A 27,862-nucleotide genomic window follows, 5' to 3' on the forward strand; every position below is an offset into this window, starting at 1 on the left:
TCAATAAATACCACATCCAATAAATGTACAGCTTTTCATACAAATCAATGCATTTATCATGGATCATCTCACACAATGGAAAATATACCCGAATCAACAACAAAAAATAATTAGAAAATCCTTGTCAACATACTGAGATTGTTACCGTCACAGACCATGTGTGTTTCCTGAAGTTAGGTTTACCCTTCACCTGCATCTAGGCATGGCACATTGAAAGGTGGGCCTTGCTGACACTAACTAGCTCCTCCCTCATACAGCCTAATTTACTACAAGCTGCAATTAAAATACATTATAGATAGCTCTAAAACGACTCATGTCAATTTACTGGCCGAAGAAAGTAGTTGTCTAGCTTGTTTTGCTGCCGTGACCCAGCTAAAGCCTTTAGAAGACCAGGGGTGTAGTGTGACTGGCCATGACACACAGTGGCTCCACTGTTTGGTAAACAGCTATCTATTGGAGCTACACATTGTCTTGAGACACGCAGCGATTTGGATTAGCTAGTTAGGTTGTTGACATACTAGCAGGTGCCATACCATTGCATTTGGTGGAAGATTTGGTAAAGTAGCCTGTATATTGCAAGTGCAAAGTTACAATGTTTCCAATCTATTGTTGTCATAGGGACACTAACCCTGTGCTACACCACAGAGGCTTGTTGGCATGGTAACCTTTTATATTTTTTCTGACCAATCAAAAGAGCGATATTCCCAATGAATTTGAATTTATGGGTAATATGTTTTATTCTTCATTCCTCAAGTAACCTGAACTCTTCAAGAAGTGCCATGTCACCCGCAAGTGACAAAACAACAAAAAAAACAGCAAACAAACAGTTCCTTTAAACCAGAAGCCTTTGAGAAGTACATCATATGCATCATCATTACCAAGCCTACAGAATAACTACCAACCAAATCAGAAGATAAACATAGTAATAAACATTATTACTTTAACGTTATTCTACCACCACTATCGTTACTACGGTATTAAAAATGATGACCTTACACGGGTTAGCATGACAGGTAGGGAAAGAAGGAAGGTACATATGAGAGCTGAGGTATGGTTGGGGGAAGGGCAGCCTCTCCCTCAAACACATAGGCTTGACAGTTGTGGTGTCTTCATACACATACAGTACATCAGGGAGTAGCTTACTGCTTCATCTGAAAGCTTGGATAGTCTCAGTCAGGAACATACAACTATGGCCCTGGAAACCCACATTGTCTACTGGTCTCAGTAGCCTTTTGTATTGTCTTGTAGTCAGACTTAGTAACGCCCAGGTAACCAGTCAAGTTAAATATCTGGGGAATCAAAGATACCAATTGATCTATGAGGTAAAGGAAAAGTAACCAGACTAGAGTTGATCATCCTTGGGCTGAGTAGAAAGAGACAGGTCTCAAGTTCCTCAGACTGTCTGTCTGTTTATCTGTCTGTCTATCTGTCTGTCTGTTTATCTATCTGTTTATCTGTCTGTTTATCTGTCTGTCTATCTGTCTGTTTATCTGTCTGTCTGTCTGTCTGTTTATCTGTCTGTCTATCTGTCTGTCTGTTTATCTATCTGTTTGTCTATCTGTCTGTCTGTTTATCTGTCTGTCTGTCTGTCTGTTTATCTGTCTTTATCTGTCTGTCTATCTGTCTGTCTGTTTATCTGTCTGTTTATCTGTCTGTCTATCTGTCTGTCTGTTTTTATCTGTTTATCTGTCTGTCTATCTGTCTGTTTATCTGTCTGTCTATCTGTCTGTCTGTTTATCTATCTGTTTATCTGTCTGTCTATCTGTCTGTTTATCTATCTGTCTGTCTGTTTATCTGTCTGTCTATCTGTCTGTCTGTTTATCTATCTGTTTATCTGTCTGTCTGTTTATCTATCTGTTTATCTGTCTCTGTTTATCTATCTGTTTATCTGTCTTTATCTGTCTGTCTGTCTGTTTATCTATCTGTTATCTGTTCTGTTTATCTGTCTGTCTGTCTGTTTATCTGTCTGTTTATCTGTCTGTCTGTCTGTTTTTATCTATCTGTCTTTATCTGTCTGTTTATCTGTCTGTCTATCTGTCTGTCTGTTTATCTGTCTGTCTATCTGTCTGTCTGTTTATCTGTCTGTTATCTGTCTGTTATCTATCTGTCTTTATCTGTCTGTTTATCTGTCTGTCTATCTGTCTGTTTATCTGTCTGTTTATCTGTCTGTCTATCTGTCTGTCTGTTTATCTATCTGTTTATCTGTCTGTTTATCTGTCTGTCTGTCTATCTGTCTGTCTATCTGTCTGTCTGTTTATCTGTCTGTTTATCTATCTATCTGTCTGTTTATCTGTCTGTCTGTCTGTCTGTTTATCTGTCTGTCTATCTGTCTGTCTGTTTATCTATCTGTTTATCTGTCTGTTTATCTGTCTGTCTATCTGTCTGTTTATCTGTCTGTCTGTCTGTTTATCTGTCTGTCTGTTATCTGTCTATCTATCTCTTTATCTGTCTGTCTATCTGTTTATCTATCTATCTATCTCTTTATCTGTCTGTCTATTTGTCTGTTTATCTGTCTGTCTACCTGTCTGTTTATCTGTCTGTTTATCTGTCTATATGTCTGTTTATCTGTCTGTCTATCTGTCTGTCTACCTGTCTGTTTATCTGTCTGTTTATCTGTCCGTCTCAAAGCATTGATATTTCCATAAGCACTGAGTAGTATGTGTTAGTGAGGTTTAAGAGGTGTGGACTGATTGAAGTTACAGCATTGCTATGCCAGTTATACTTATATACTGTTGGATACTAGAATGTCCTTTAGATAGATATGTGTCATATAGATACTCTTCTGCATTCAAGGGTTGGGCTCAATTCGAATTGCCAATTCAGGAAGAGATTTGAATTTAAAATCAGCTACTTAAAAAACATAAATAGCTTCTCCTTTTCAATTCATTAAGAAGTCATTAAAAATACAGGCCCCTATTTCAATCATCGAATTGGAATTTCAGTTTACTTCCTGAATTGACTGCCATATTGAGCCCAACCCCACTGCATTCACTCAAAGCATTCATTATACAATAAATGCAGTCTAAAGGTATGAGACTAAATCTATCAGGTTATGATGAAGATATGAAGGATATGATGTCAAGACAATGCATACAACACACACTAAGATGAAGCCACTGGATTCCAATAATTGACAAAAACACTGGAGCTGTCCGTGTGTATAATGACTATAGAGGAGTGACTGGTGAGTTGGGGATAAAAGGCCAGATCACTTATCAATTTGATTCATGATCAACCTTATCTATAGTAACGTTTGACTATCTGTTTTCTCTTGGTTATCTATCTATCGGTTAAATTAATCTATATTCATATACCTATATATTATGTATGTATATTTATACAGTCAAATAGTTATCCTTTTTAAACTGACTATTAATTGTAGTGGGAACATGTCAAACACACAGAGACCAAGCGAAAGAGGTGAGAGATCAATAGGGGTGAAAGGTCAAATAGAACACAGAAAACAGCTACATTTCACTATGGTACTACGTTACGTAACAGGGGCTACGCTCCAATACTCTACCATGGCTCCCTTCACCGGTTAGCCTGGCGGCAAGGTCTGGGTCTCGAGCAGAAACCGACCTGGCTACCATGCTATAAATCTTCCCATAGTGACTGCTGATCTGAAAGTGTTTGGATAAGCTGAATGCATTGGTTGCATGTTTCGTCACAATATTGTTTTTAACGTTCGTTTGGACTGATGCCCGACTGAGCATTCTACTCAATGCATCATCATCATTAAGCGCTGATGAAGATTTCATCGAAAGTGCATTACAGTTCTACATTCAATGCATCATCATCATTAGTTCGACTGGTATGAACTGTTTAGATGCATCATCACATTTCATCGAAAGTGCATTACAGTGGCCTGGAAATACAATGACATTCAAAAACAGGCAAATAATTATTAGGAAAATCTTGTGTCATCATTTTGATGTCACCAGATAGACTTTAGATGCAGTACAACATTAGCTAACTAGCTTAAATTGAGGGGAGGCCACCTGATTGTAACTAGCTTACGTTTGCTTTGCTAGCTATTTTTGCAGAATTTTGCAATTAATTTATACTAAACAGTAGTTCGACTCAGAACGACGGGGCTTATCACCACTTTAGGGCACTGCCGGTGACGGCTTGGTATGACGTGACGGGGCTTATCACCACTTTAGGGCACCGCCGGTGACGGCTTGGTATGACGTGACGGGGCTTATCACCACTTTAGGGCACCGCCGGTGACGGCTTGGTATGACGTGACGGGGGCTTATCACCACTTTAGGGCTTATCACCCGCCGATGACGGCTTGGTATGATGTGACGGGGCTTATCACCACTTTAGGGCACCGCCGATGACGGCTTGGTATGACGTGACGGGGCTTATCACCACTTTAGGGCACCGCCGGTGGCGGCTTGGTATGACGTGACGGGGCTTATCACCACTTTAGGGCACCGCCGGTGGTGGCTTGATATGACGTGACGGGGCTTATCACCACTTTAGGGCACCGCCGGTGGCGGCTTGGTATGACGTGACGGGGCTTATCACCACTTTAGGGCACCGCCGGTGGCGGCTTGGTATGACGTGACGGGGCTTATCACCACTTTAGGGCACCGCCGATGACGGCTTGGTATGACGTAAACGGAGGTGCAACCTATGAATAGAATTCTACAAAGCTTTATCCAGTCCTTCTCAGATCAGTGGTCACCAAAGAGAGATGATGAATGGAGGACATTTAAAGGGATAGTCCACACCAAGATAAGTGTTTGTCTGAAGTTCACACTTCAAAAGTGGTCTGAAGTCGTGCTGGGTCCATATTCCACACCATCTGGTAAACTAAATGAAATCTTCCTTAAATCCCCCTAATTAGATGGCATTAGATGATACAGTTCTTTAGGGATTGAGTTTTGCAGATTTCTACCAGTGCATATAGTGGGATCTACACCACAGATGGTGTGGAGGAAGGACTCATCTAAATCACTTAGACCAGAGATCATCAACTAGATTCAGCCATGGATGGTCAGGGGGCTGGAACATAATCACAAATAATTTGTAGACTGCAAATTGACCGCAAGAAGCCCAAACAGATATAACATTTGGCTAAAATATAATAATTTCAAACCTTGCTTAGATTTGTAAACAATCACATCTCTCTGTGTGGGAATACCTTGGAACAGATTTTCAACATTTACTGATACTAGTATTTTATGTCCAACAAGTAACCCAAACCCTTATAAAATCATGGGCCGCCAGTTGGGGAACCCTGACATACGACTTTGGACCACTTTAGAGATATAAACATGTGATTTGAACTTAGATTCGGGAGTGAACTATTTCTCTGAGAGCATTGGGACTTCACCACAGCCTCTCTATGGTTGCCTAAATACATTATAGCTTTATGACTTCATTTTCCCTCCCACAGATATATTCAAACAATCAAGACTCTGATCAGGTGTCTGAAATCACAGGATCAGTGAGGCGTAGCCAATAGGTACGAGCCCCTCTCGGTCTCCCTGACGACAGCGAATCCAGTCGTGATCGACACCCCCTAAAACAACTAACTCCTCCCCTTTCTGGAAGCTTAGCTCCGCCCCTGTTCCAGAGTGGTCGCATAGTGTTCTGACTGACCTGAGAAAGAGAGAAGAATAAGTGATACTACTGTAAAAACATAAGAATCATAGACAGTCATGACAACTGAACTGATGTCCGAACTGAACAAACTAAACATGTAATCTAGATATATTTCCAAATATTTCCAATACCTGAGGGGTCTTGGGTTGTCCCATGTCTCCTCCATCTCTCTCTCTAACACCTCTTCTACCTGCTGGGGCTCCACCGCCCTCCTCTGGTTAGCGCTGGAACTGCTGCTCACCATCCGGGTCAGAACAGACACCCCTGGAGACAACCACTGAGACGGACGTCTGGGGAGGGAGAGAGATACATCAGTGATAAGAGTAAGATACTTCAACTGTCTAGTATCAGAAAACTATCACACAAACACACACACCAGCGCACCTGGTTGGAAGTGTGGGTATCGTGGGGTTATTGGAGGCTCCAAACAGCCGTCCCAAACCCCAGGGGACCGCCAATGCTCCATCGACCTGAGGAGGGTCACTCCTGGCCTGGGTACTGGTCTGGGGCTCTGGGGGGTCTCTGGATGTCCCCTCCTGGTTTTGTACTGCAGACAGGCTGAGTTCAGCCAGGTTCTGGCCCAGCTTGCCCCCCCAGCGTACCACAGCCCCCCATCCCTGCTGGATCACCTAGGGAGAGAATAACAGCTCAGAAAAGTGCTGTGTGGTACAGACACTCACCCATGCATTCAAACAAAGACACACACACGTTGAATTGTGCTCACCTGTCCTGCCTGTTGTGAGAGACTGGCCTCCTCAACATTAGGAGGTGCTAGCTCCCTAATTTCTTTCTCCTGAACCCACATCAGCTGAGGACTTGTCTCCGCAAGACCCCCAGAGACCTTTGCAGGCCCCACACTGAGACTCGCTGGCTTCAGTGACTCCACCAACCCTCCCACCCCTGAGTTGGCCAGGGATGACGAGCTCACATTATGATTGGTCGCCTCGGGTTCTGCTCTCCCAAAGTCCAGCTCTGATAGGCTCTCGAGATAGCTGCTGCCCCTGCTTTGGGAAGCAGACCCCCGGGGCGAGAGCCTGAATCCCAGGTCCTGATTGGGTGGGCTGGGGATCTCTGGGCTGTGATTGGCTGGATCCAGGTGGTGGTGCTGGAAGAGCAGGTCGAGGTTAAGGGTCAGGAGACTGAGGGGCTGCAGCAGGAGGAGGAGCTCCTCAAACAGAGGCTGGCAGGAAGTCAATGACAAACGCATGAAGGAGGAGGGCCGGTAGAACGTCACCAACACATCTGACAGAGAGAGAGGGAGGCGAAGGAGAGAGAGAGAGAAAGAGATGGAGGGGGAGAGGTGGGGGGTGAAGGAGAGAGAGAGAGAAAGAGATGGAGGGGAGGAGGGGGGTGAAGGAGAGAGAGAGAGAAAGAGACAGAGGGGAGAGAGGGGGGCGAAGGAGAGAGAGAGAGACGGAGGGGAGAGGGGGGCGAAGGAGAGAGAGAGAGAAAGAGACGGAGGGGAGAGAGGGGGGGAAGGAGAGAGAGAGAGAAAGAGACGGAGGGGAGAGAGGGGGTGAAGGAGAGAGAGAGAGAAAGAGACGGAGGGGAGAGAGGGGGGGTGAAGGAGAGAGAGAAAGAGACGGAGGGGAGAAGAGAACGGACGGAGGGGAGAGAGGGGGGGTGAAGGAGAGAGAAGAGAGAGGGGGAGAGGGGGTGAAGGAGAGAGAGAGAGAGAAAGAGACGGAGGGGGAGAGAGGGGGGGGTGAAGGAGAGAGAGAGAGAAAGAGACAGAGGGGGAGAGAGGGGGGGTGGTAAAGGGAGGAGTGAGAAATAATGTTGTAACATATTAATATTCAAATAGATAGATTGCGGACATTAACTTTAGTCTTCAGGGACTTACCACTACATGACTGGAGATGGGACAGCCAGAAATCCATAAGCTTGATGCTGAACGAGAGAGACAAGAAGCAGGTAAGAATTGGAATTTAAAAAGTCAAACAGAAAAACCCTAGGAGAGAAGAGCCAGGTCTTACTTGAGGAGGCCGAGGAGGAAGGCGTTGAACCTGTGTTTGTTCTGCCGGAGCTGGGGCAGCTCTCCTATTCTAGCCTGGAGGCTGTACAGGGACTGAGTGCTGGGCCCTGGAGGGAGAAGGGGAGCAGAGATGAGAGAAAGAAAGGCTTTGGTTAAGCTTTGGCACAGAGAAACAAATCTATATCTAATCAACATGTTATGTTACCTTTGACCTGAATTGACTGAAATTGAAATGAACAAGTACTGAGTCAATGGAATAACCCTGATCACCAGAGTAGTGGGAAGGAGAGAATAAGAGGGAATAGAGGAGGGGAGAGTGATAATCAGAGAGAGAGAGAGAGAGATAGAGAGAAGGATGACTCAACACTGCAGAATAATGAGTGCCAGACTAGAGCGAGAGAGGAGAGAGAGACTGAAAGTACTATGAACCCACATGATGTCTGGGAGGGTGAGAGAGATACACATTGGAGAGAGGGAAAGAGGAAGAGAGATATTGAGAGATTGGCTATGTACTTCCATCATGTCTGACAAAGAGAAATAGAGAGAGATGGATATAGAGAGAGAGATATAAATAGATGGAAAGGCATGGGGTATAACAACCACAGCTCTCCTATGCTGTCTATGCTCTCTTGTAACCCACCTCTGTACTGCGCTCCAGAGTTCCTACCTGGCCTGGTGGAGGCCTGGACCAGTCCCCAGGCTGAGTTTGGCCTCCTGCCCAAGATCAAATCACTCTGGTGGGGCTTGAGGCCATCGGAGAGCAGGCTCCGCAGGGCGGGGCACAAACACTGCAGCACCAGCCGGCCCAGAGACGGATTCACACTGCTGTCTCCTGATAGAGCCTGGAAAGGAGAGGAGGGGAGGAGAAAGGAGAGTGGCAAAATAGAGGCGAGAGAGGGAAGAGGGGATAAAGAGGGGAGGAGAGAGAGGGAAGAGAGGAGGGGAGAAATAGGGGAGGAGAGAGAGGGAAGAGAGGGGAGAAATAGGGGAGGAGAGAGAGGGAAGAGAGGAGAGGGGATAAATAGAGGAGGAGAGAGAGGGAAGAGGGGAGGGGAGAAATAGGGGGGAGAGAGAGGGAAGAGAGGAGAGGAGATAAATAGAGGAGGAGAGAGAGAGAGGGGAGAGAAATAGAGGAGCAGAGAGAGAAGAGAGGAGAGGAGATAAATAGAGGAGGAGAGAGGAGAGAAATAGAGGAGCAGAGAGAGAAGAGAGGAGAGGAGATAAATAGAGGAGGAGAGAGGAGAGAAATAGAGGAGCAGAGAGAGAAGAGAGGATAAATAGGGGAGGAGAGAGAGGAAAACAGGGGAGATAAATAGGGGAGGAGAGAGAGGTAGGGGAGGGGAGAGAAATAGGGGAGGAGAGAGAGGGAAGAGAGGGGAGGGAGAAATAGGGGGAGGGGAGAAATAGGGGAGGGGAGGAGTTAGAGGGAAGAGAGGAGAGGGGAGAAATAGAGGAGGAGAGAGAGGGAAGAGGGGAGGGGAGAAATAGGGGAGGAGAGAGAGGGAAGGGGGAATAGAGGAGGAGAGAGAGGGAAGAGGGGAGGGGAGAAATAGGGGAGGAGAGAGAGGGAAGAGAGGAGAGAAATAGGGGAGGAGAGAGGAGAGAAATAGAGGAGAGGGAGAATAAAGGAGAGGGGATGGGAGAAATAGGAGAGAAAGTGGGAAGAGAGGAGAAATGGCAGAAGAGAGAGATTGAAGAGGGTATAAATAGGGGAGGAGAGAGGAGAGGGTATAAATAGGGGAGGAGAGAGGTAAGAGAGGAGAGGGTATAAATAGGGGAGGAGAGAGAGGTAAGAGAGGAGAGAGGGAGGTGGGGAGAAATAGAGGAGAAGAGAGGAGAGGGGAGAAATAGAGGAGAGAGGGAAGAAAGGAGAGGGTGTTATGGATAGGAGAAGATAAATAGAGAAGGATGAAAACAGAGATGGAGAAGAGAAAAGGAGTAGAGAGAAATATGTGGGAAAGAGGACGGAGTTAGTACACAGAGGTCCTGACTACTGAGCCAAAGATAGAGATATCTGAAGACAACCCAGCACCTTGTTAATGGAGGCAGACTAGGGGAGAGGAAGAGGGAGAGACAGAAAGAGACAGACAGATATGTCCTGTTATTCAATGGATGATTCATATATGGAGGATTCATATATAGATATAGAGCCACTAACTGGCTGTTTGAGCCATCAAGTGTCACTAGTTATTAAGTTCCAATGAGCTGAATCAACCACCGGTGCTACAGGCCTACGTCTAGTTTCAGAGACACGGATACAGAAATCCTAGGAGGCAATGAAGTCTTTTGGGAGTTTGAGCTGGTTGATCTTCTCATGTCTGTCTGTTTTTCACTTTGCCTGTCATAGCAACAGTTGACAGTACGTCGTTAGGAGCGGTAGCTAGGGATTATAAACGCGGGGGTGGAGGTTTGTACTGATTGGATTACCTCCCCTGATCTAAAACCAAAATGTGAAATCGGAGGAAGATGATTGGCCCTATTGAAATGACTGATCCACAGAGGAGAAGCTGGGTTTGCTGCCAGCATCAGACAACAGAGAACAGTAGAAACAAACAGGCATGCCCTCAGAAATACATCATTAAAGTACAGACATAATGAATAAAAACTCCAGCCCATTTTCCATATCTCACATAATGTGGTGTGTACACCATGTTACTGAAGAGACCGTGTTAAACATGGTGTTAAACTGACCTTCTGCACCAGGGTCCGTGAGGAGCTGAACTGAGCCAAAATGGCCTCCACTGCCACACTGACTGCACTGACCAGAGCTGTGGACGCGAGCAGTTAGACATACACACATCATTTCTCTAACAGTGTAAATGTACACGAATAAATGTACTGTATGTACTGTATATCACATAGACTGTATAGAAATATACATGAAGGCTATATATGATCCCGTGTGACTCAGTTGGTAGAGCATGGTGCTTGCAACGCCAGGGTTGTGGGTTTGATTCCCACGGGGGACCAGTATGAAAATGTATGCACTTAAGTCACTCTGGATAAGAGCGTCTGCTAAATGATTCAAATGTAAATATATACAGGTATATCGTACCTCTTTTTTCCAGCAGGCACAGAGAGGACAGTCCTAGGCCTCTCAGAGGGGCCTTCACGTCATCGCCCATCCAGGAAGTCCCACCTCTCTGTACAGAGCTGGCAAATGAGACGCTACGAACCGCTGAGATTGACAGAGATAGGGGAAGGATCACTTAAAACCTACTCTACGCTATTCTAATCAGTGGTGGACTCACAGACAGGAAGAGCAATGTTACTTGGTATTTCTGTGTTACTGTTTCAGTATTAGTGATATTAGTTGTTTTAGCAGTTAGTTAAAGCAGTGGTGGAGTACTATCAGTAGTAGTGTAGTAGTGATAGCATAGTGATAGCATACAGCGAGGGAAATAATATTTGATCCCCTGCTGATTTTGTACGTTTGCCCACTGACAAAGAAATAATCAGTCTATAATTTGAATGGTAGGTTTATTTGAACAGAACAACAACAAAAATCCAGAAAAACACAAGTCAAAAATGTTATAAATTGATTTGCATTTCAATGAGGGAAATAAGTATTTGACCCCTCTGCAAAACATGACTTTACTTGGTGGCAAAACCCTTGTTGGCAATCACAGAGGTCAGACGTTTCTTGTAGTTGGCCACCAGGTTTGAACACATCTCAGGAGGGATTTTGTCCCACTCCTCTTTGCAGATCTTCTCCAAGTCATTAAGGTTTCGAGGCTGATGTTTGGCAACTCGAACCTTCAGCTGCCTCCACAGATTTCCTATGGGATTAAGGTCTGGAGACTGGCTAGGCCACTCCTGGACCTTAATGTGCTTCTTCTTGAGCCATTCCTTTGTTGCCTTGGCTGTGTGTTTTGGGTCATTGTCATGCTGGAATACCTATCCACGACCCATTTTCATCCCTTTGATGCGGTGAAGTTGTCCTGTCCCCTTAGCAGAAAAACACCCTCAAAGCATAATGTTTCCACCTTCATGTTTGACGGTGGGGATGGTGTTCTTGGGGTCATAGGCAGCATTCCTCTCCTCCAAACACGGCGAGTTGAGTTGATGCCAAAGAGATCCATTTTGGTCTCATCTGACCACAACACTTTCCCCCAGTTGTCCTCTGAATCATTCAGATGTTCATTGGTAAACTTCAGACGGGCATGTATATGTGCTTTCTTGAGCAAGGGGACCTTGCGGGCGCTGCAGGATTTCAGTCCTTCACGGCGTAGTGTGTTACCAATTGTTTTCTTGGTGACTATGGTCCCAGCTGCCTTGAGATCATTGACAAGATCCTCCCGTGTAGTTCTGGGCTGATTCATCACCGTTCTCATGATCATTGCAACTCCACAAGGTGAGATCTTGCATGGAGCCCCAGGCCGAGGGAGATTGACAGTTCTTTTGTGTTTCTTCCATTTGCGAATAATCGCACCAACTGTTGTCACCTTCTCACCAAGCTGCTTGGCGATGGTCTTGTAGCCCATTCCAGCCTTGTGTAGGTCTACAATCTTGTCCCTGACATCCTTGGAGAGCTCTTTGGTCTTGGCCATGGTGGAGAGTTTGGAATCTGATTGATTGATTGCTTCTGTGGACAGGTGTCTTTTATACAGGTAACAAACTGAGATTAGGAGCACTTCCTTTAAGAGTGTTTCCTTTAAGAGTCCTTTAAGAGACAGAATTTTTTTCTGATTGAGAGGGGGTCAAATACTTATTTCCCTCATTAAAATGCAAATCAATTTATAACATTTTTGACATGCGTTTTTCTGGATTTGTTTGTTGTTATTCTGTCTCTCACTGTTCAAATAAACCTACCATTACAATTATAGACAGATCATTTCTTTGTCAGTGGGCAAACGTCCAAAATCAGCAGGGGATCAAATACTTTTTTCCCTCACTGTAGTGATAGCATAGTGATAGCATAGCTAAGTTTGTTGAAACATCCCAGTCAAATATTTTTCACAGATTCTAAAATGGTTGTCTTGTTACACTTTGCTTTTCCAATATTCTACACAGGACGTCGTCCCTTCTGAGGGTGATACATTATGTGAATGGGAAGCGGATGCATTAACCTCGACAGACACAGGAAACATAAAACCTATTGGAGAAGACCGCCATGCAAAAGTCAGCTATCAGTCACAGGTTGGTGGCGCCTTAGTAGGGGAGGACGGGCTCGTGGTCATGTCTGGAGAGGAATGACTGGAATGGTGTCAGATGCATTAAACACCTTAGTAGGGGAGGACGGGCTCGTGGTCATGTCTGGACTGGTGTCAGATACATTAAACACCTTAGTAGGAGAGGACGGGCTCGTGGTCATGTCTGGAGAGGAATGACTGGAATGGTGTCAGATGCATTAAACACCTTAGTAGGGGAGGACGGGCTCGTGGTCATGTCTGGAGAGGAATGACTGGAATGGTGTCAGATGCATTAAACACCTTAGTAGGGGAGGACGGGCTCGTGGTCATGTCTGGACTGGTGTCAGATACATTAAACACCTTAGTAGGAGAGGACGGGCTCGTGGTCATGTCTGGAGAGGAATGACTGGAATGGTGTCAGATGCATTAAACACCTTAGTAGGGGAGGACGGGCTCGTGGTCATGTCTGGAGAGGAATGACTGGAATGGTGTCAGATGCATTAAACACCTTAGTAGGGGAGGACGGGCTCGTGGTCATGTCTGGAGAGGAATGACTGGAATGGTGTCAGATACATTAAACACCTTAGTAGGGGAGGACGGGCTCGTGGTCATGTCTGGAGAGGAATGACTGGAATGGTGTCAGATATATTAAACACCTCAGTAGGGGAGGACAGGCTCGTGGTCATGTCTGGAGAGGAATGTCTGGAATGGTGTCAGATATATTAAACACCTTAGTAGGGGAGGACGGGCTCGTGGTCATGTCTGGACTGGTGTCAGATACATTAAACACCTTAGTAGGGGAGGACGGGCTCGTGGTCATGTCTGGAGAGGAATGACTGGAATGGTGTCAGATACATTAAACACCTTAGTAGGGGAGGACGGGCTCGTGGTCATGTCTGGAGAGGAATGACTGGAATGGTGTCAGATACATTAAACACCTTAGTAGAGGAGGAGGGGCTAGTGGTCATGTCTGGAGAGGAATGACTGGAATGGTGTCAGATACATTAAACACCTTAGTAGGGGAGGACGGGCACGTGGTCATGTCTGGAGAGGAATGACTGGAATGGTGTCAGATACATTAAACACCTTTCCAGGTGTTTGATGCCATTCCATTGGCTCCGTTCCAGCCATTATTATGAGCCGTCCTCCCCTCAACAGCCTCCTGTGATATCAGTAAGGTGTGAGAACATTCCTTAGTCTGACCTCATGATGAAACATATAGACACTGTAGAAGGTTAGTGTTCAGCCCAGTTTATAGCCATTCACCGCTACATTAAACACATCATGTATAGTCACACCCAAACACACCACCTACACCAATGCACACATTCATGCATACACTAAAGCGTGATAATAACCACCACAGTAATTATCATGGTTCAACAGAAGCTGAAGGTCATAGCTTTATTAAGGTGAGGTGTCTATTTCAGCACTCCATGCAACACAGACACACAACAGCATGGACAGACAGACTGACAGACAGAGATATAGATATACAAACAGACAGACAGACTACAGACAAACAGACAGACTGATATACAAACAGACAAACAGACAGACTACAGACAAACAGACAGATTGACAGGGCGATAGAGATGTAGATATACACAGACAGACAGACAGACAGACAGCGTGACAGACAAACAGACAGATAGACTGACAGGGCGATAGAGATATAGATATACACACAGACAGACAGACTGACAGACAGACAGGCGAGCAGGGTGTTAAACAGACTAACAGAGTGACAGACAGGCGAGCAGGGTGTTAGACAGACAGACAGAGTGACAGACAGACGAGCAGGGTGTTAGACAGAGTGACAGTCAGGCGAGCAGAGTGTTAGACATACAGAGTGACAGACAGGCGAGCAGGGTGTTAGACAGACAGACAGGGAGATAGAGATGTAGATATACAGACAGACAGACAGACAGGTGAGCAGGGTGTTAGACAGACTAACAGAGTGACAGACAGGCGAGCAGGGTGTTAGACAGACAGACAGAGTGACAGACAGGCGAGCAGGGTGTTAGACAGACAGGCGAGCAGGGTGTTAGACAGACAGGCGAGCAGGGTGTTAGACAGACAGGCGAGCAGGGTGTTAAATCAAATCAAATCAAATTTATTTATATAGCCCTTCGTACATCAGCTGATATCTCAAAGTGCTGTACAGAAACCCAGCCTAAAACCCCAAACAGCAAGCAATGCAGGTGTAGAAGCACGGTGGCTAGGAAAAACTCCCTAGAAAGGCCAAAACCTAGGAAGAAACCTAGAGAGGAACCAGGCTATGTGGGGTGGCCAGTCCTCTTCTGGCTGTGCCAGAAGACAGTTAGACAGGCAGGCGAGCAGGGTGTTAGACAGACAGGCGAGCAGGGTGTTAGACAGACAGGCGAGCAGGGTGTTAGACAGACAGGCGAGCAGGGTGTTAGACAGACAGGCGAGCAGGGTGTTAGACAGACAGGCGAGCAGGGTGTTAGACAGACAGGCGAGCAGGGTGTTAGACAGACAGGCGAGCAGGGTGTTAGACAGACAGGCGAGCAGGGTGTTAGACAGACAGGCGAGCAGGGTGTTAGACAGACAGGCGAGCAGGGTGTTAGACAGACAGGCGAGCAGGGTGTTAGACAGACAGGCGAGCAGGGTGTTAGATAGGGGAGGGAGTGTGAGAGAGAGAGCAGGGTGTTAGATAGGGGAGGGAGTGTGAGAGAGAGCTCTTACTCAGCGCGGGCGGCAGCGGCGGACCCTGGATGAGTTTTGGGGGTCGGAGGTTTTCCTGGGGGGATAGGGGGTAGAGGAAGGGGTAGTAGAGGGGGCGGCCAGGGCAGGGAGGGTGTGAGAGCGGGGAACAGGGGTGAGCTGAGGCAGGATGCGTCCAGGCCCGGAGGGGGGGCTCCAGAGCGATAGGGGGGGTCGAGAGCCCCGATGGGGGAGAGGCGGGGAGGGGCACCCCTGTGGATGGGACAGTTTTTGGGGTGGTAGAGGTACCAGGTAGGGAGGGGAGGGAGATCTTTAGAGGTTCTGCTCTGGCCAGAGTGAGAGGTGTGTGTGTGTGTGTCAGTGCGACCAAGGGAACCGACAGTGTGTGTTTTGGCATATGCCATCATCATAGCGTCAACGTTTTTATATGGGGTGGGGCAGCCTTGAGTGTGTGTGTCATTGCTGACGAGTGTGTGTGAGCCGGTGTGAGGCTGTTTATCAGTGACGTTAGCGGTGCAGTAGAGGGAGTCAAAGTCAGTGATGGATTCAGAGACAAAGCCATACTCCAGCTTCTCTTTAGTCTTGGACTCATTCACATAACGATACAAACTATCAATGTTGCTCTTGAAGTCCTTTCCAAAACGATGTGCAGAGTCTAGGCCTCCATCCTTCTTAAAATAGTCACTATATCCAGAATCAATATCATTCTCAGAATAAGTTCCATGGCTGTCTTCATTTAAATCTGTGTGAGTGTATGGTGTAGCAAAGGGGTTAGATAACTGGGTAGTGTAGGGGTTAGGGGTCGTGGACTGGGTAGTGAAGGGGTTAGGGGTCGTGGACTGGGTAGTGTAGGGGTTAGGGGTCATGGACTGGTTAGTGTAGGAGTTAGGGCCTATGGCTGTGGACTGGGTAGTGTAGGGGTTAGGGGCCGTGGACTGGGTAGTGTAGGAGTTAGGGCCTATGGCTGTGGACTGGGTAGTGTAGGGGTTAGGGGCCGTGGACTGGGTAGTGTAGGGGTTAGGGGCCGTGGACTGGGTAGTGTAGGGGTTAGGGCCCATGGCTGTGGTCTGGATTTCAGTGTGGCTGTGAGGTTGGGTCCTGGGGACTGGTCTCGTATGAGCACCACAGTATCCTGGGCGGTAAGGGTGGAGGAAATAGGAGGAGGGCTGGGAGTGGGCCAGGGAGAGAGGGGGTGAGGACACTGCCCAGTCAAAAGGGGCAAAGGAGAGGAGGGGAGAAGGGAGAGGAGTATGAGTAACAGGGGCAGGTTGAGGTGGAAATGGGGATTTGAGGTGGACAAGGGGGGCATTCAGGGGATAGGAGTGTGAGTAAGTGGTGTGTGTGGGTGGGGGGGCAGGTACAGGTAGTTGGGGGCAGGAAGCGGTAGTTGGGGGTAGGTAGGGGTAGTTGGGGGTAGGTAGGGGTAGTTGGGGGCAGGTAGGGGTAGTTGGGGGCAGGTAGGGGCAGTTGGGGAGAGGGGTAGTTGGGGGCAGGTAGGGGCAGGTAGGGAGAGTTGGGGGCAGGTAGGGGTAGGAGGAGGTGGGGGTAGGTAGGGGTAGTTGGGGGCAGGTGGGGGAGGTAGGGGTAGTTGGGGGCAGGTAGGGGTATTTGGGGGCAGGTAGGGGCAGGTAGGGTAGTTGGGGGCAGGTAGGGGTAGTTGGAGGCAGGTAGGGGTAGTTGGAGGCAGGTAGGGGTAGTTGGTGGCAGGTAGGGGCAGGTAGGGGTAGTTGGGGGCAGGTAGGGGTAGTTGGGGCAGGTAGGGGCAGGAAGGGGTAGTTGGGGGCAGGTAGGGGTAGTTGGGGCAGGTAGGGGCAGGTTGGGGGCAGGAAGGGGTAGTTGGGGCAGGTAGGGGCAGGTTGGGGGCAGGAAGGGGTAGTTGGGGGCAGGTAGGGGTAGTTGGTGCAGGTAGGGGCAGGTTGAGGGCAGGAAGGAGTAGTTGGGGGCAGGTAGGGCCAGGTAGGGGTAGTTGGGGGCAGGTAGGAGCAGGTAGGAGAGGTCGGGGGTAGGTAGGGGTAGTTGGGGGCAGGTAGGGGTAGTTGGGGCCAGGTAGGGGTAGTTGGGGGCAGGTAGGAGCAGGTAGGAGAGGTCGGGGGTAGGTAGGGGTAGTTGGGGGCAGGTAGGGGTAGGTGGGGGCCGGAGGACAAGCGAAAGCAGAGAAGAGGGGAAGGTGAAGGAGAAGCAGAGCCATGGACAAATGTTGGATGGACGGATGGGATAGAAGGATGAGAACAAGGAGAGGAGCAAAAGTGTATGTTGCAAATAAATTGGGAAGAGAGAGAGAGATGGAGAGAATGTTAGTGTCTGTTGAGAGAAGAATGCAATGTACACCAGTAGATCCCCACCACAACATGCAGTAACGCAGTACACCACCCAGTACCCACACAACAACATATGTCCAATAGTCTGACCCAACAGACACACACAGACTGACCACAATACATGACAGAGTCAATGGAGGTGGTTCATTAACAGAGGAGTCAATGTTCAGGTTTAGAGAAGCCTTTCTCTTTCGTTTCCTACTCTCACAGTCATTCACTATTATTTCAATCCCGTCTGTACAGTAGTGGTATGCTGTACTATCTCTCTCTATACAGTAGTGGTATGCTGTACTATCTCTCTCTGTACAGTAGTGGTATACTGTTCTCTCTCTCTCTGTACAGTAGTGGTATGCTGTACTATCTCTCTCTATACAGTAGTGGTATGCTGGACTATCTCTCTCTGTACAGTAGTGGTATACTGTTCTCTCTCTCTCTGTACAGTAGTGGTATCCTGTCCTCTCTCTCTCTGTACAGTAGTGGTATCCTGTCCTCTCTCTCTCTATACAGTAGTGGTATGCTGGACTATCTCTCTCTGTACAGTAGTGGTATACTGTTCTCTCTCTCTCTGTACAGTAGTGGTATGCTGTACTATGTCTCTCTGTACAGTAGTGGTATCCTGTCCTCTCTCTCTCTCTCTCTCTCTCTCTCTCTGTACAGCAGTGGTATGCTGTTATCTCTCTCTCTGTACAGTAGTGGTATGCTGTACTATGTCTCTCTGTACAGTAGTGGTATCCTGTCCTCTCTCTCTCTCTCTCTCTCTGTACAGTAGTGGTATGCTGTACTATGTCTATCTGTACAGTAGTGGTATCCTGTCCTCTCTCTCTCTCTCTCTCTGTACAGTAGTGGTATGCTGTTATCTCTCTCTCTGTACAGTAGTGGTATGCTGTCCTCCCCCTCTCTCTCTGTACAGTAGTGGTATGCTGTACTATGTCTCTCTGTACAGTAGTGGTATGCTGTCCCTCTCTCTCTGTACAGTAGTGGTATGCTGTCCTCTCTCTCTCTCTCTCTGTACAGTAGTGGTATGCTGTCCTCTCTCTCTCTCTCTCTGTACAGTAGTGGTATGCTGTCCTCTCTCTCTCTCTCTGTACAGTAGTGGTATGCTGTCCTCTCTCTCTCTGTACAGTAGTGGTATGCTGTCCTCTCTCTCTCTCTCTCTCTCTCTCTCTCTCTGTACAGTAGTGGTATGCTGTCCTCTCTCTCTCTGTACAGTAGTGGTATGCTGTCTCTCTCTCTCTCTCTCTGTACAGTAGTGGTATGCTGTCCTCTCTCTCTCTCTCTCTGTACAGTAGTGGTATGCTGTCCTCTCTCTCTCTGTATAGTAGTGGTATGCTGTCCTCTCTCTCTCTCTCTGTACAGTAGTGGTATGCTGTCCCTCTCTCTCTCTCTCTGTACAGTAGTGGTATGCTGTCCTCTCTCTCTCTCTCTCTGTACAGTAGTGGTATGCTGTCCTCTCTCTCTCTGTACAGTAGTGGTATGCTGTCCTCTCTCTCTCTGTACAGTAGTGGTATGCTGTCCCTCTCTGTACAGTAGTGGTATGCTGTCCTCTCTCTGTACAGTAGTGGTATGCTGTCCTCTCTCTGTACAGTAGTGGTATGCTGTCCTCTCTCTCTCTCTCTCTGTACAGTAGTGGTATGCTGTCCTCTCTCTCTCTGTACAGTAGTGGTATGCTGTCCTCTCTCTGTACAGTAGTGGTATGCTGTCCTCTCTCTCTGTACAGTAGTGGTATGCTGTCCTCTCTCTCTCTGTACAGTAGTGGTATGCTGTCTCTCTCTCTCTCTCTCTGTACAGTAGTGGTATGCTGTTCTCTCTCTCTGTACAGTAGTGGTATGCTGTTCTCTCTGTCTCTGTACAGTAGTGGTATGCTGTCCTCTCTCTCTCTGTACAGTAGTGGTATGCTGTCCTCTCTCTCTCTCTGTACAGTAGTGGTATGCTGTTCTCTCTTTCTCTCTCTGTACAGTAGTGGTATGCTGTCCTCTCTCTGTACAGTAGTGGTATGCTGTCCTCTCTCTGTACAGTAGTGGTATGCTGTCCTCTCTCTGTACAGTAGTGGTATGCTGTCCTCTCTCTGTACAGTAGTGGTATGCTGTCCTCTCTCTGTACAGTAGTGGTATGCTGTCCTCTCTCTGTACAGTAGTGGTATGCTGTCCTCTCTCTGTACAGTAGTGGTATGCTGTCCTCTCTCTGTACAGTAGTGGTATGCTGTTCTCTATCTTCACCTTCTCTCTCTCTCTCTTTCTTTCCCTCTCTCTGGCAGAGAAAAGTGCCGTTGGTTACGCTGAGTCAGGCTATGGAGAGTTCTGTTCCTGCCTGGCTGCGCACTGTCTATCTCTCTGACTCCTTGGAGATGATTGGATAATAGCCTATGCTGACTAGTCCATTCTGCACAGAAATACATTGTCTCATTTAATATCACCGTGACAGAGAAATAGAGGCTACACAGAGCGTGTTAACTACCATACCTTGGTTTAGCCTTGAGTTGATCTGACTGTCTCTCAGATGCAGCCACACATTACACTTCCTGGTTTATTTTGTGCTACTGTGAAATAAGTCTCTGCCATTGGTTGGTAGATGGAGCCCCTCCTCTTTGGTTCTTAAAGCTGTACACGCATACGTGACAAATAGTCTGGTCTGAATTGTATTATTTGTTTACAGTCTGTGGCCATACATAACCGAGGATAAGTTTATCCTACTGCTGTGACGAGCTGACCACACATAACTCTTGGCTTTTACATACACACAGAGGGAAGCACACTACACACACATTCACACGCACACACACACATACACATACATTCAACATTTCTCCTGAAATGTACATTGTGACTTTGATTAGAAAAATAACAAATATATATTTCAGACAATAATCACAAAATGAAATGACTTGTAACAATGTAAATTGTTGTCAAAACAATAAAGCTGTGAAGTTGAAATACAAATGAATAGAGGTATTCAGCCCTTCAGCCTATGGAACTAAGAACTAGAGGTCGACCGATTAATCGGAATGGCCAGTTAATTAGGGCCGATTTCAAGTTTTCATAACAATTGGTAATCGGCATTTTTGGACACCGATCATGGCCGATTACATTGCACTCCACGAGGAGACTGCATGGCAGGCTGACTACCTGTTATGCGAGTGCAGCAAGGAGCCAAAGTAAGGTGCTAGCTAGTAAGGTGCTAGCTAACATTAAACTTATCTTATAAAAAACAATCAATCTTAACATAATAACTAGTTAACTACACATGGTTGATAATATTACTAGGTTAACTAGCGTGTCCTGCATGGCATATAATCAATGCGGTGCCTGTTAATTTATCATTGAATCACAGCCTACTTCGTCAAACGGGTGATTTAACAAGCGCATTCGCGAAAAAAGCATCGTCATTGCTCCAATGTGTAACAAACCATAAACAGCAACGCCTTTCTTAAAATCAATACACAAATACAGTGGGGCAAAAAAGTATTTAGTCAGCCACCAATTGTGCAAGTTCTCCCACTTAAAATGATGAGAGAGGCCTGTAATTTTCATCATAGGTACACTTCAACTATGACAGACAAAATTAGAAAGAAAATCCAGAAAATCACATTGTAGGATTTTTAATGAATTTCTTTGCAAATTATGGTGGAAAATAAGTATTTGGTCACCTACAAACAAGCAAGATTTCTGGCTCTCACAGACCTGTAACTTCTTCTTTAAGAGGCTCCTCTGTCCTCCACTCGCTACCTGTATTAATGGCAACTGTTTGAACTTGTTATCAGTATAAAAGACACCTGTCCACAACCTCAAACAGTCACACTCCAAACTCCACTATGGCCAAGACCAAAGAGCTGTCATAGGACACCAGAAAGAAAATTGTAGACCTGCACCAGGCTGGGAAGACTGAATCTGCAATAGGTAAGCAGCTTGGTTTGAAGAAATCAACTGTGGGAGCAATTATTAGGAAATGGAAGACATATAAGACCACTGATAATCTCCCTCGATCTGTGGCTCCACGCAAGATCTCCCCCCGTGGGGTCAAAATGATCACAAGAAAGGTGAGCAAAAATCCCAGAACCACACGGGGGGACCTAGTGAATGACCTGCAGAGAGCTGTGACCAAAGTAACAAAGCCTACCATCAGTAACACACTACGCCGCCAGGGACTCAAATCCTGCAGTGCCAGACGTGTCCCCCTGCTTAAGCCAGTACATGTCCAGGACCGTCTGAAGTTTGCTAGAGAGCATTTGGATGATCCAGAAGAAGATTGGGAGAATGTCATATGGTCAGATGAAACCAAAATATAACTTTTTGGTAAAAACTCAACTTGTCGTGTTTGGAGGACAAAGAATGCTGAGTTGCATCCAAAGAACACCATACCTACTGTGAAGCATGGGGGTGGAAACATCATGCTTTGGGGCTGTTTTTCTGCTAAGGGACCAGGACGACTGATCCGTGTAAAGGAAAGAATGAATGGGGCCATGTATTGTGAGATTTTGAGTGAAAACCTCCTTCTATCAGCAAGGGCATTGAAGATGAAACGTGGCTGGGTCTTTCAGCATGACAATGATCCCAAACACACTGCCCGGGCAATGAAGGAGTGGCTTCGTAAGAAGCATTTCAAGGTCCTGGAGTGGCCTAGCCAGTCTCCAGATCTCAACCCCATAGAAAATCTTTGGAAGGAGTTGAAAGTCCATGTTGCCCAGCAACAGCCCCAAAACATCACTGCTCTAGAGGAGATCTGCATGGGGGAATGGGCCAAAATACCAGCAACAGTATGTGAAAACCTTGTGAGGGTATTTAACAAAGTATTGAGATAAACTTTTGTTATTGACCAAATACTTAATTTCCACCATAATTTGCAAATAAATTCATAAAAAATCCTACAATGTGATTTTCTGGATTTTTTTTCTCATTTTGTCTGTCATAGTTGAAGTGTACCTATGATGAAAATTACAGGCCTCTCTCATCTTTTTAAGTGGGAGAACTTGCACAATTGGTGGCTGACTAAATACTTTTTTGCCCCACTGCATATTTAGTTAATATTGCCTGCTAACATAAATGTATTTTAACTAGGGAAATTGTGTCACTTCTCTTGCGTTCTGTGCAACAGAGTCAGGGTATATGCAACAGTTTGGGCCGCCTGGCTCGTTGCGAACTAATTTGCCAGAATTTTATGTAATTATGACATAACATTGAAGGTTGTACAATGTAACAAGAATATTTAGACTTATGGATGCCATCCGTTAGATAAAATACTGAACGGTTCCATATTTCCCTGAAAGAATAAACATTTTGCTTTCGAAATGATAGCTTCCGAATTTGACCATATTAATGACCTAAGGCTTGTATTTCTGTGTGTTATTATATTATAATTAAGTCTATGATTTGATATTTGATATAGCAGTCTGACTGAGCGATGGTAGGCAGCAGCAGGCTCGTAAGCATTCATTCAAACAGCACTTTACTGCGTTTTGCCAGCAGCTCTTCGCTGTGCATCAAGCATTGCGCTGTTTATGACTTCAAACCTATCAACTCCCGACATTGGGCTGGCAATACTAAAGTACCTATTAGAACATCCAATAGTCAATGGTATATGAAATACAAATGGTATAGAGAGAAATAGTCCTATAATAACTACAACCTAAAACTTCTTACCTGGGAATATTGAAGACTCATGTTAAAAGGAACCACCAGCTTTCATATGTTCTCATGTTCTGAGCAAGGAACTTAAACGTTAGCTTTTTCACATGGCACATATTGCACTTTTACTTTCTTCTCCAACACTTTGTTTTTGCATTATTTAAACCAAATTGAACATGTTTCATTATTTATTTGAGGCTAAATTAATTTTATTGATGTATTACATTAAGTTAAAATAAGTGTTCATTCAGTATGGTTGTAATTGTCATTATTACAAATATATATATAAAAATTGTCCGATACATCGGTATCGGCTTTTTTGGTCCTCCAATAATCTGTATCAGCGTTAAAGAATCATACCTCTACTAAGAACCACTCTAAAGGTAGCCTATAGTATGAATCTCAGCCATTCTGGGAAGGGGAGAACAGTCTGGAAAAAAGAAAGATGGAAGATAGAGGAGAAAGGAGTGAGTGAGAGGTCAAGGACAGAAGAGAGAGAGGAGGAGGTAGGCAACAAAACATGAACCAATGACTCACCAGATAGTGGAGAGAGAGAGAGCATGATAGAGGGAAGGGGAGACCGAGAGAACAGGCTACAGTGCATAAACAGTGAAAAGGATAGAAAGAGAATGAGGGAGGAGGAAAGAGACAAAGAGGAAGAGAGATATACAGAGAAAGAGAGCTAGAGGGAGATGGGGAGAGAGAGGGAGATGGGGAGAGAGAGAGGGAGATGGGGAGAGAGAGAGGGAGATGGGGAGAGAGAGAGGGAGATGGGGAGAGAGAGAGGGAGATGGGTAGAGAGAGGGAGATGGGGAGAGAGAGAGGGAGATGGGGAGAGAGAGAGGGAGATGGGGAGAGAGAGGGAGATGGGTAGAGAGACGGAGATGGGGAGAGAGAGGGAGATGGGGAGAGAGAGAGGGAGATGGGTAGAGAGAGGGAGATGGGAAGAGAGAGGGAGATGGGGAGAGAGAGAGGGAGATGGGGAGAGAGAGAGGGAGATGGGGAGAGAGAGAGGGAGATGGGGAGAGAGAGAGGGAGATGGGGAGAGAGAGAGGGAGATAGAGAGGGAGATGGGGAGAGAGAGGGAGATGGGAAGAGAGAGGGAGATGGGGAGAGAGAGGGAGATGGGGAGAGAGAGGGAGATGGGGAGAGAGAGGGAGATGGGGAGAGAGAGAGGGAGATGGGGAGAGAGAGAGGGAGATGGGGAGAGAGAGGGAGATGGGTAGAGAGAGGGAGATGGGGAGAGAGAGGGAGATGGGGAGAGAGAGGGAGATGGGGAGAGAGAGGGAGATGGGGAGAGAGAGGGAGATGGGGAGAGAGAGGGAGATGGGGAGAGAGAGGGAGATGGGGAGAGAGAGGGAGATGGGGAGAGAGAGGGAGATGGGTAGAGAGAGGGAGATGGGAAGAGAGAGGGAGATGGGAAGAGAGAGGGAGATGGGGAGAGAGAGGGAGATGGGGAGAGAGAGGGAGATGGGGAGAGAGAGGGAGATGGGGAGAGAGAGGGAGATGGGGAGAGAGAGAGAGATGGGGAGAGAGAGAGGGAGATGGGGAGAGAGAGAGGGAGATGGGAAGAGGGAGATGGGGAGAGAGAGGGAGATAGAGAGGGAGATGGGGAGAGAGAGAGGGAGATGGGGAGAGAGAGAGGGAGATGGGGAGAGAGAGGGAGATGGGGAGAGAGAGGGAGATGGGGAGAGAGAGGGAGATGGGGGAGAGAGAGAGGGATGGGGAGCAAGAGGGGGAGATGGGGGAGAGAGAGGGAGATGGGGAGAGAGAGAGAGGGATGGGGAGCAAGAGGGGGAGATGGGGAGAGAGAGAGGGAGATGGGGAGAGAGAGAGGGAGATGGGGAGAGAGAGAGGGAGATGGGGAGAGAGAGAGGGATGGGGAGAGAGAGAGGGAGATGGGGAGAGAGAGAGGGAGATGGGGAGAGAGAGAGGGAGATGGGGAGAGAGAGAGGGAGATGGGGGGGGAGAGAGGGAGATGGGGGAGATGGGGATGGGGAGAGAGAGGGATGGGGAGAGAGAGGGAGATGGGGAGAGAGAGAGGGAGATGGGGAGAGAGAGAGGGGATGGGGAGAGAGAGAGGGATGGGGAGCAAGAGGGGGATGGGGAGAGAGAGGGAGATGGGGAGAGAGAGAGGGAGATGGGGAGAGAGAGAGGGAGATGGGGAGAGAGAGAGGGAGATGGGGAGAGAGAGAGGGAGATGGGGGAGAGAGAGGGAGATGGGGAGAGAGAGGGAGATGGGGGAGAGAGAGGGAGATGGGGAGAGAGAGAGGGAGATGGGGAGAGAGAGAGGGAGATGGGGAGAGAGAGAGGGAGATGGGGAGAGAGAGAGGGAGATGGGGAGAGAGAGAGGGAGATGGGGAGAGAGAGGGAGATGGGGAGAGAGAGAGGGAGATGGGGAGAGAGAGAGGGAGATGGGGAGAGAGAGAGGGAGATGGGGAGAGAGAGGGAGATGGGGAGAGAGAGAGGGAGATGGGGAGAGAGAGAGGGAGATGGGGAGAGAGAGGGAGATGGGGAGAGAGAGAGGGAGATGGGGAGAGAGAGAGAGGGAGATGGGGAGAGAGAGGGAGATGGGGGAGAGAGGGGGAGATGGGGAGAGAGGGGGAGATGGGGAAAGAGAGCTAGGAGATGGCGAGAGAGAGCTAGGAGATGGCGAGAGAGAGCTAGGAGATGGTGAGAGAGAGAGGAGTTGGGGAGATGTGGGGGAGGGAGAGAGATGGGGGGGAGAGAGAGAGAGGGTGAGCTAGAGGGAGATGGGGGAGAGAGAGAGAGCGAGAGAGAGAGAGAGAAGATGGGGAGAGAGAGAGAGAGAGGGTGAGCTAGAGGGAGATGGGGGAGAGAGAGAGAGCGAGAGAGAGAAGATGGGAGAGAGAGAGAGAGAGAGAGAGAGAGAGAGAGAGAGAGGGTGAGCTAGAGGGAGATGGGGAGAGAGAGGGTGAGCTAGAAGGAGAGAGAGAGGGTGAGCTAGAGGGAGATGGAGAGAGAGAGAGAGAGAGAGGGTGAGCTAGAGGGAGATGGGGAGAGAGAGGGTGAGCTAGAGGGAGATAGCTGTGGGTACTCCATTACTTCCCCCCCGGTCTGCAGATTGGATGAATAATTGAATAAGGCAGTGATGACATCACACCAGGCCCACAGGAAGCACTGAAGAGATTCCACCATCTCTTCCTCCCTCTCTGTCTCCCTCTCCCACTCTGCCCCATACTCTTCCTCCCTCTCTGTCTCCCTCTCCCACTCTGCCCCATACTCTTCCTCCCTCTCTGTCTCCCTCTCCCACTCTGTCCCATACTCTTCCTCCCTCTCTGTCTCCCTCTCCCACTCTGCCCCATACTCTTCCTCCCTCTCTGTCTCCCTCTCCCGCTCTGCCCCATACTCTTCCTCCCTCTCTGTCTCTGTCTCCCTCTCCCACTCTGCCCCATACACTCACCTGTCCATCCCTGAAAAAGAATGAGTGCAGCCCATCTAATCCTTTTTCTCTCCTCCTTTCCATCTCCATCATCTATCTGTCCATCCTAGATAGAAACTACATTCCACTGCACCCATCTATGTATGCATCTCTCTCTTGTTCCCCTTATTTCTCTTTCCCTCTACTCTGGAATGCGGAGAATTCTCCCCGTGTTTTTGTCACCCTTCTCTCTGCTGGTTTAGTTTTTATTCCCAAGAGAGGACACAGTTTCAGATGTGGTGTTGTGTACATAATATTAGATGGAAGGTGAATTCAGTGAATACTGTAGTTTGTTACTACCTCCACATTTTCACCCCAAATCAGCACCTCACAGTCAGCAACTAGGCCTATAGTCATCATCATCATCATCTAACTCACCTGTCGTTCTTGACTCCCAGGTTCTTCCTCCATCAGCTGTTCCTCTCACCTCCACCTCTTCTTTCCTCTTTTCTCCCTCCTCTTTTCTCTGTTCATCCATCCTCCACAGGTTCCCTTCACTGGCTGAGCACCCAATCCGCTGCGAGGGACATAACTTGGGTTGTCCAATCACATCCTCTGCTTTCTGGAACATTTCCCTAAAAGCAGCCAATGAGGTGAGGGGAGGTGGTTGCAGGAAGGTGGCCTGGGCCTGGGAGGTGTACTCCCATTGGATTCCGTCGCTGTCCGTCTTTTCCCTCCTCCACTTGAGGTTGTAGAGGAAGTCAGGGTCAGGGGTTATGACTGTGGGATCAGGATCCGGTTCAGTTATTAGTTGGTAGGCCGGGGAGCTGTGTTTGCTACGGTTACGCAGTTCTTTGAAGGTCATCACTTTTGAACCCGACCCTGACGTTGACCCAGATGACGACGTTGACCCGGAAGTAGATTTCTTCAGGGTTTCCTCATTGGATTTTCTAACTTCCAAGGGCGGGGGCAGGGACAGGGTTTCACCATCGGGGGAGAAAGCCATGAGCCAATCAAATCGCTCAGGGCGTAAAGAGTTGGCGAGTAGGGTGCAAACTTTGAGGGGGCAGGGTAGGGGGACAGGGGGTAAGGGACGTGGAGGCGGGGGGGGGTTTCCGAGAGCACAGGGG

The 27,862-nt window shown here is 47.5% G+C and overlaps 1 protein-coding gene across 4 annotated transcripts; it reads right to left on the bottom strand.

Moving 5' to 3' along the window:
- Nucleotides 1-4,311: 4,311 nt before the first annotated feature.
- LOC121840643 (RUN and SH3 domain-containing protein 1-like) lies at nt 4,312-27,837 on the bottom strand. Of its 4 annotated transcripts, none has more exons than XM_042305123.1 (11): nt 27,171-27,837; nt 10,650-10,772; nt 10,286-10,362; nt 9,627-9,644; nt 8,262-8,436; nt 7,596-7,701; nt 7,463-7,509; nt 6,344-6,861; nt 6,004-6,248; nt 5,751-5,909; nt 4,312-5,616 (listed from the first exon to the last, which is right to left on the bottom strand). In XM_042305123.1, the coding sequence occupies exons 1-11, from the start codon at nt 27,736-27,738 to the stop codon at nt 5,451-5,453; spliced, it is 2,202 nt and encodes a 733-aa protein (XP_042161057.1). In that variant the 5' UTR covers nt 27,739-27,837; the 3' UTR covers nt 4,312-5,450. The 4 variants fall into 4 exon arrangements, with proteins under 4 accessions (XP_042161057.1, XP_042161055.1, XP_042161058.1 ...); XM_042305121.1 differs by having other exon boundaries at nt 8,235-8,436; XM_042305124.1 differs by lacking the exon at nt 27,171-27,837 and adding an exon at nt 15,436-15,914 and having other exon boundaries at nt 8,235-8,436.
- Nucleotides 27,838-27,862: the final 25 nt, after the last annotated feature.

The sequence above is a fragment of the Oncorhynchus tshawytscha genome, linkage group LG23 (genome assembly GCF_018296145.1).
Source record: "Oncorhynchus tshawytscha isolate Ot180627B linkage group LG23, Otsh_v2.0, whole genome shotgun sequence".
In the NCBI taxonomy this organism is placed as follows: Eukaryota; Metazoa; Chordata; class Actinopteri; order Salmoniformes; family Salmonidae; genus Oncorhynchus; species Oncorhynchus tshawytscha.

Bases quoted from the DNA above. Each gene is read 5' to 3' on its own strand.
- LOC121840643 (XM_042305121.1), bottom strand. From the start codon at position 27,738: ATGGCTTTCTCCCCCGATGGTGAAACCCTGTCCCTGCCCCCGCCCTTG. The intron at 7,510-7,595 runs GTAAGACCTGGC...TCTCTCGTTCAG, and splicing joins TTCCTCCTCGGCCTCCTCAA to CATCAAGCTTATGGATTTCT. The intron at 6,862-7,462 runs GTAAGTCCCTGA...TCTCTCTGTCAG, and splicing joins CCATCTCCAGTCATGTAGTG to ATGTGTTGGTGACGTTCTAC.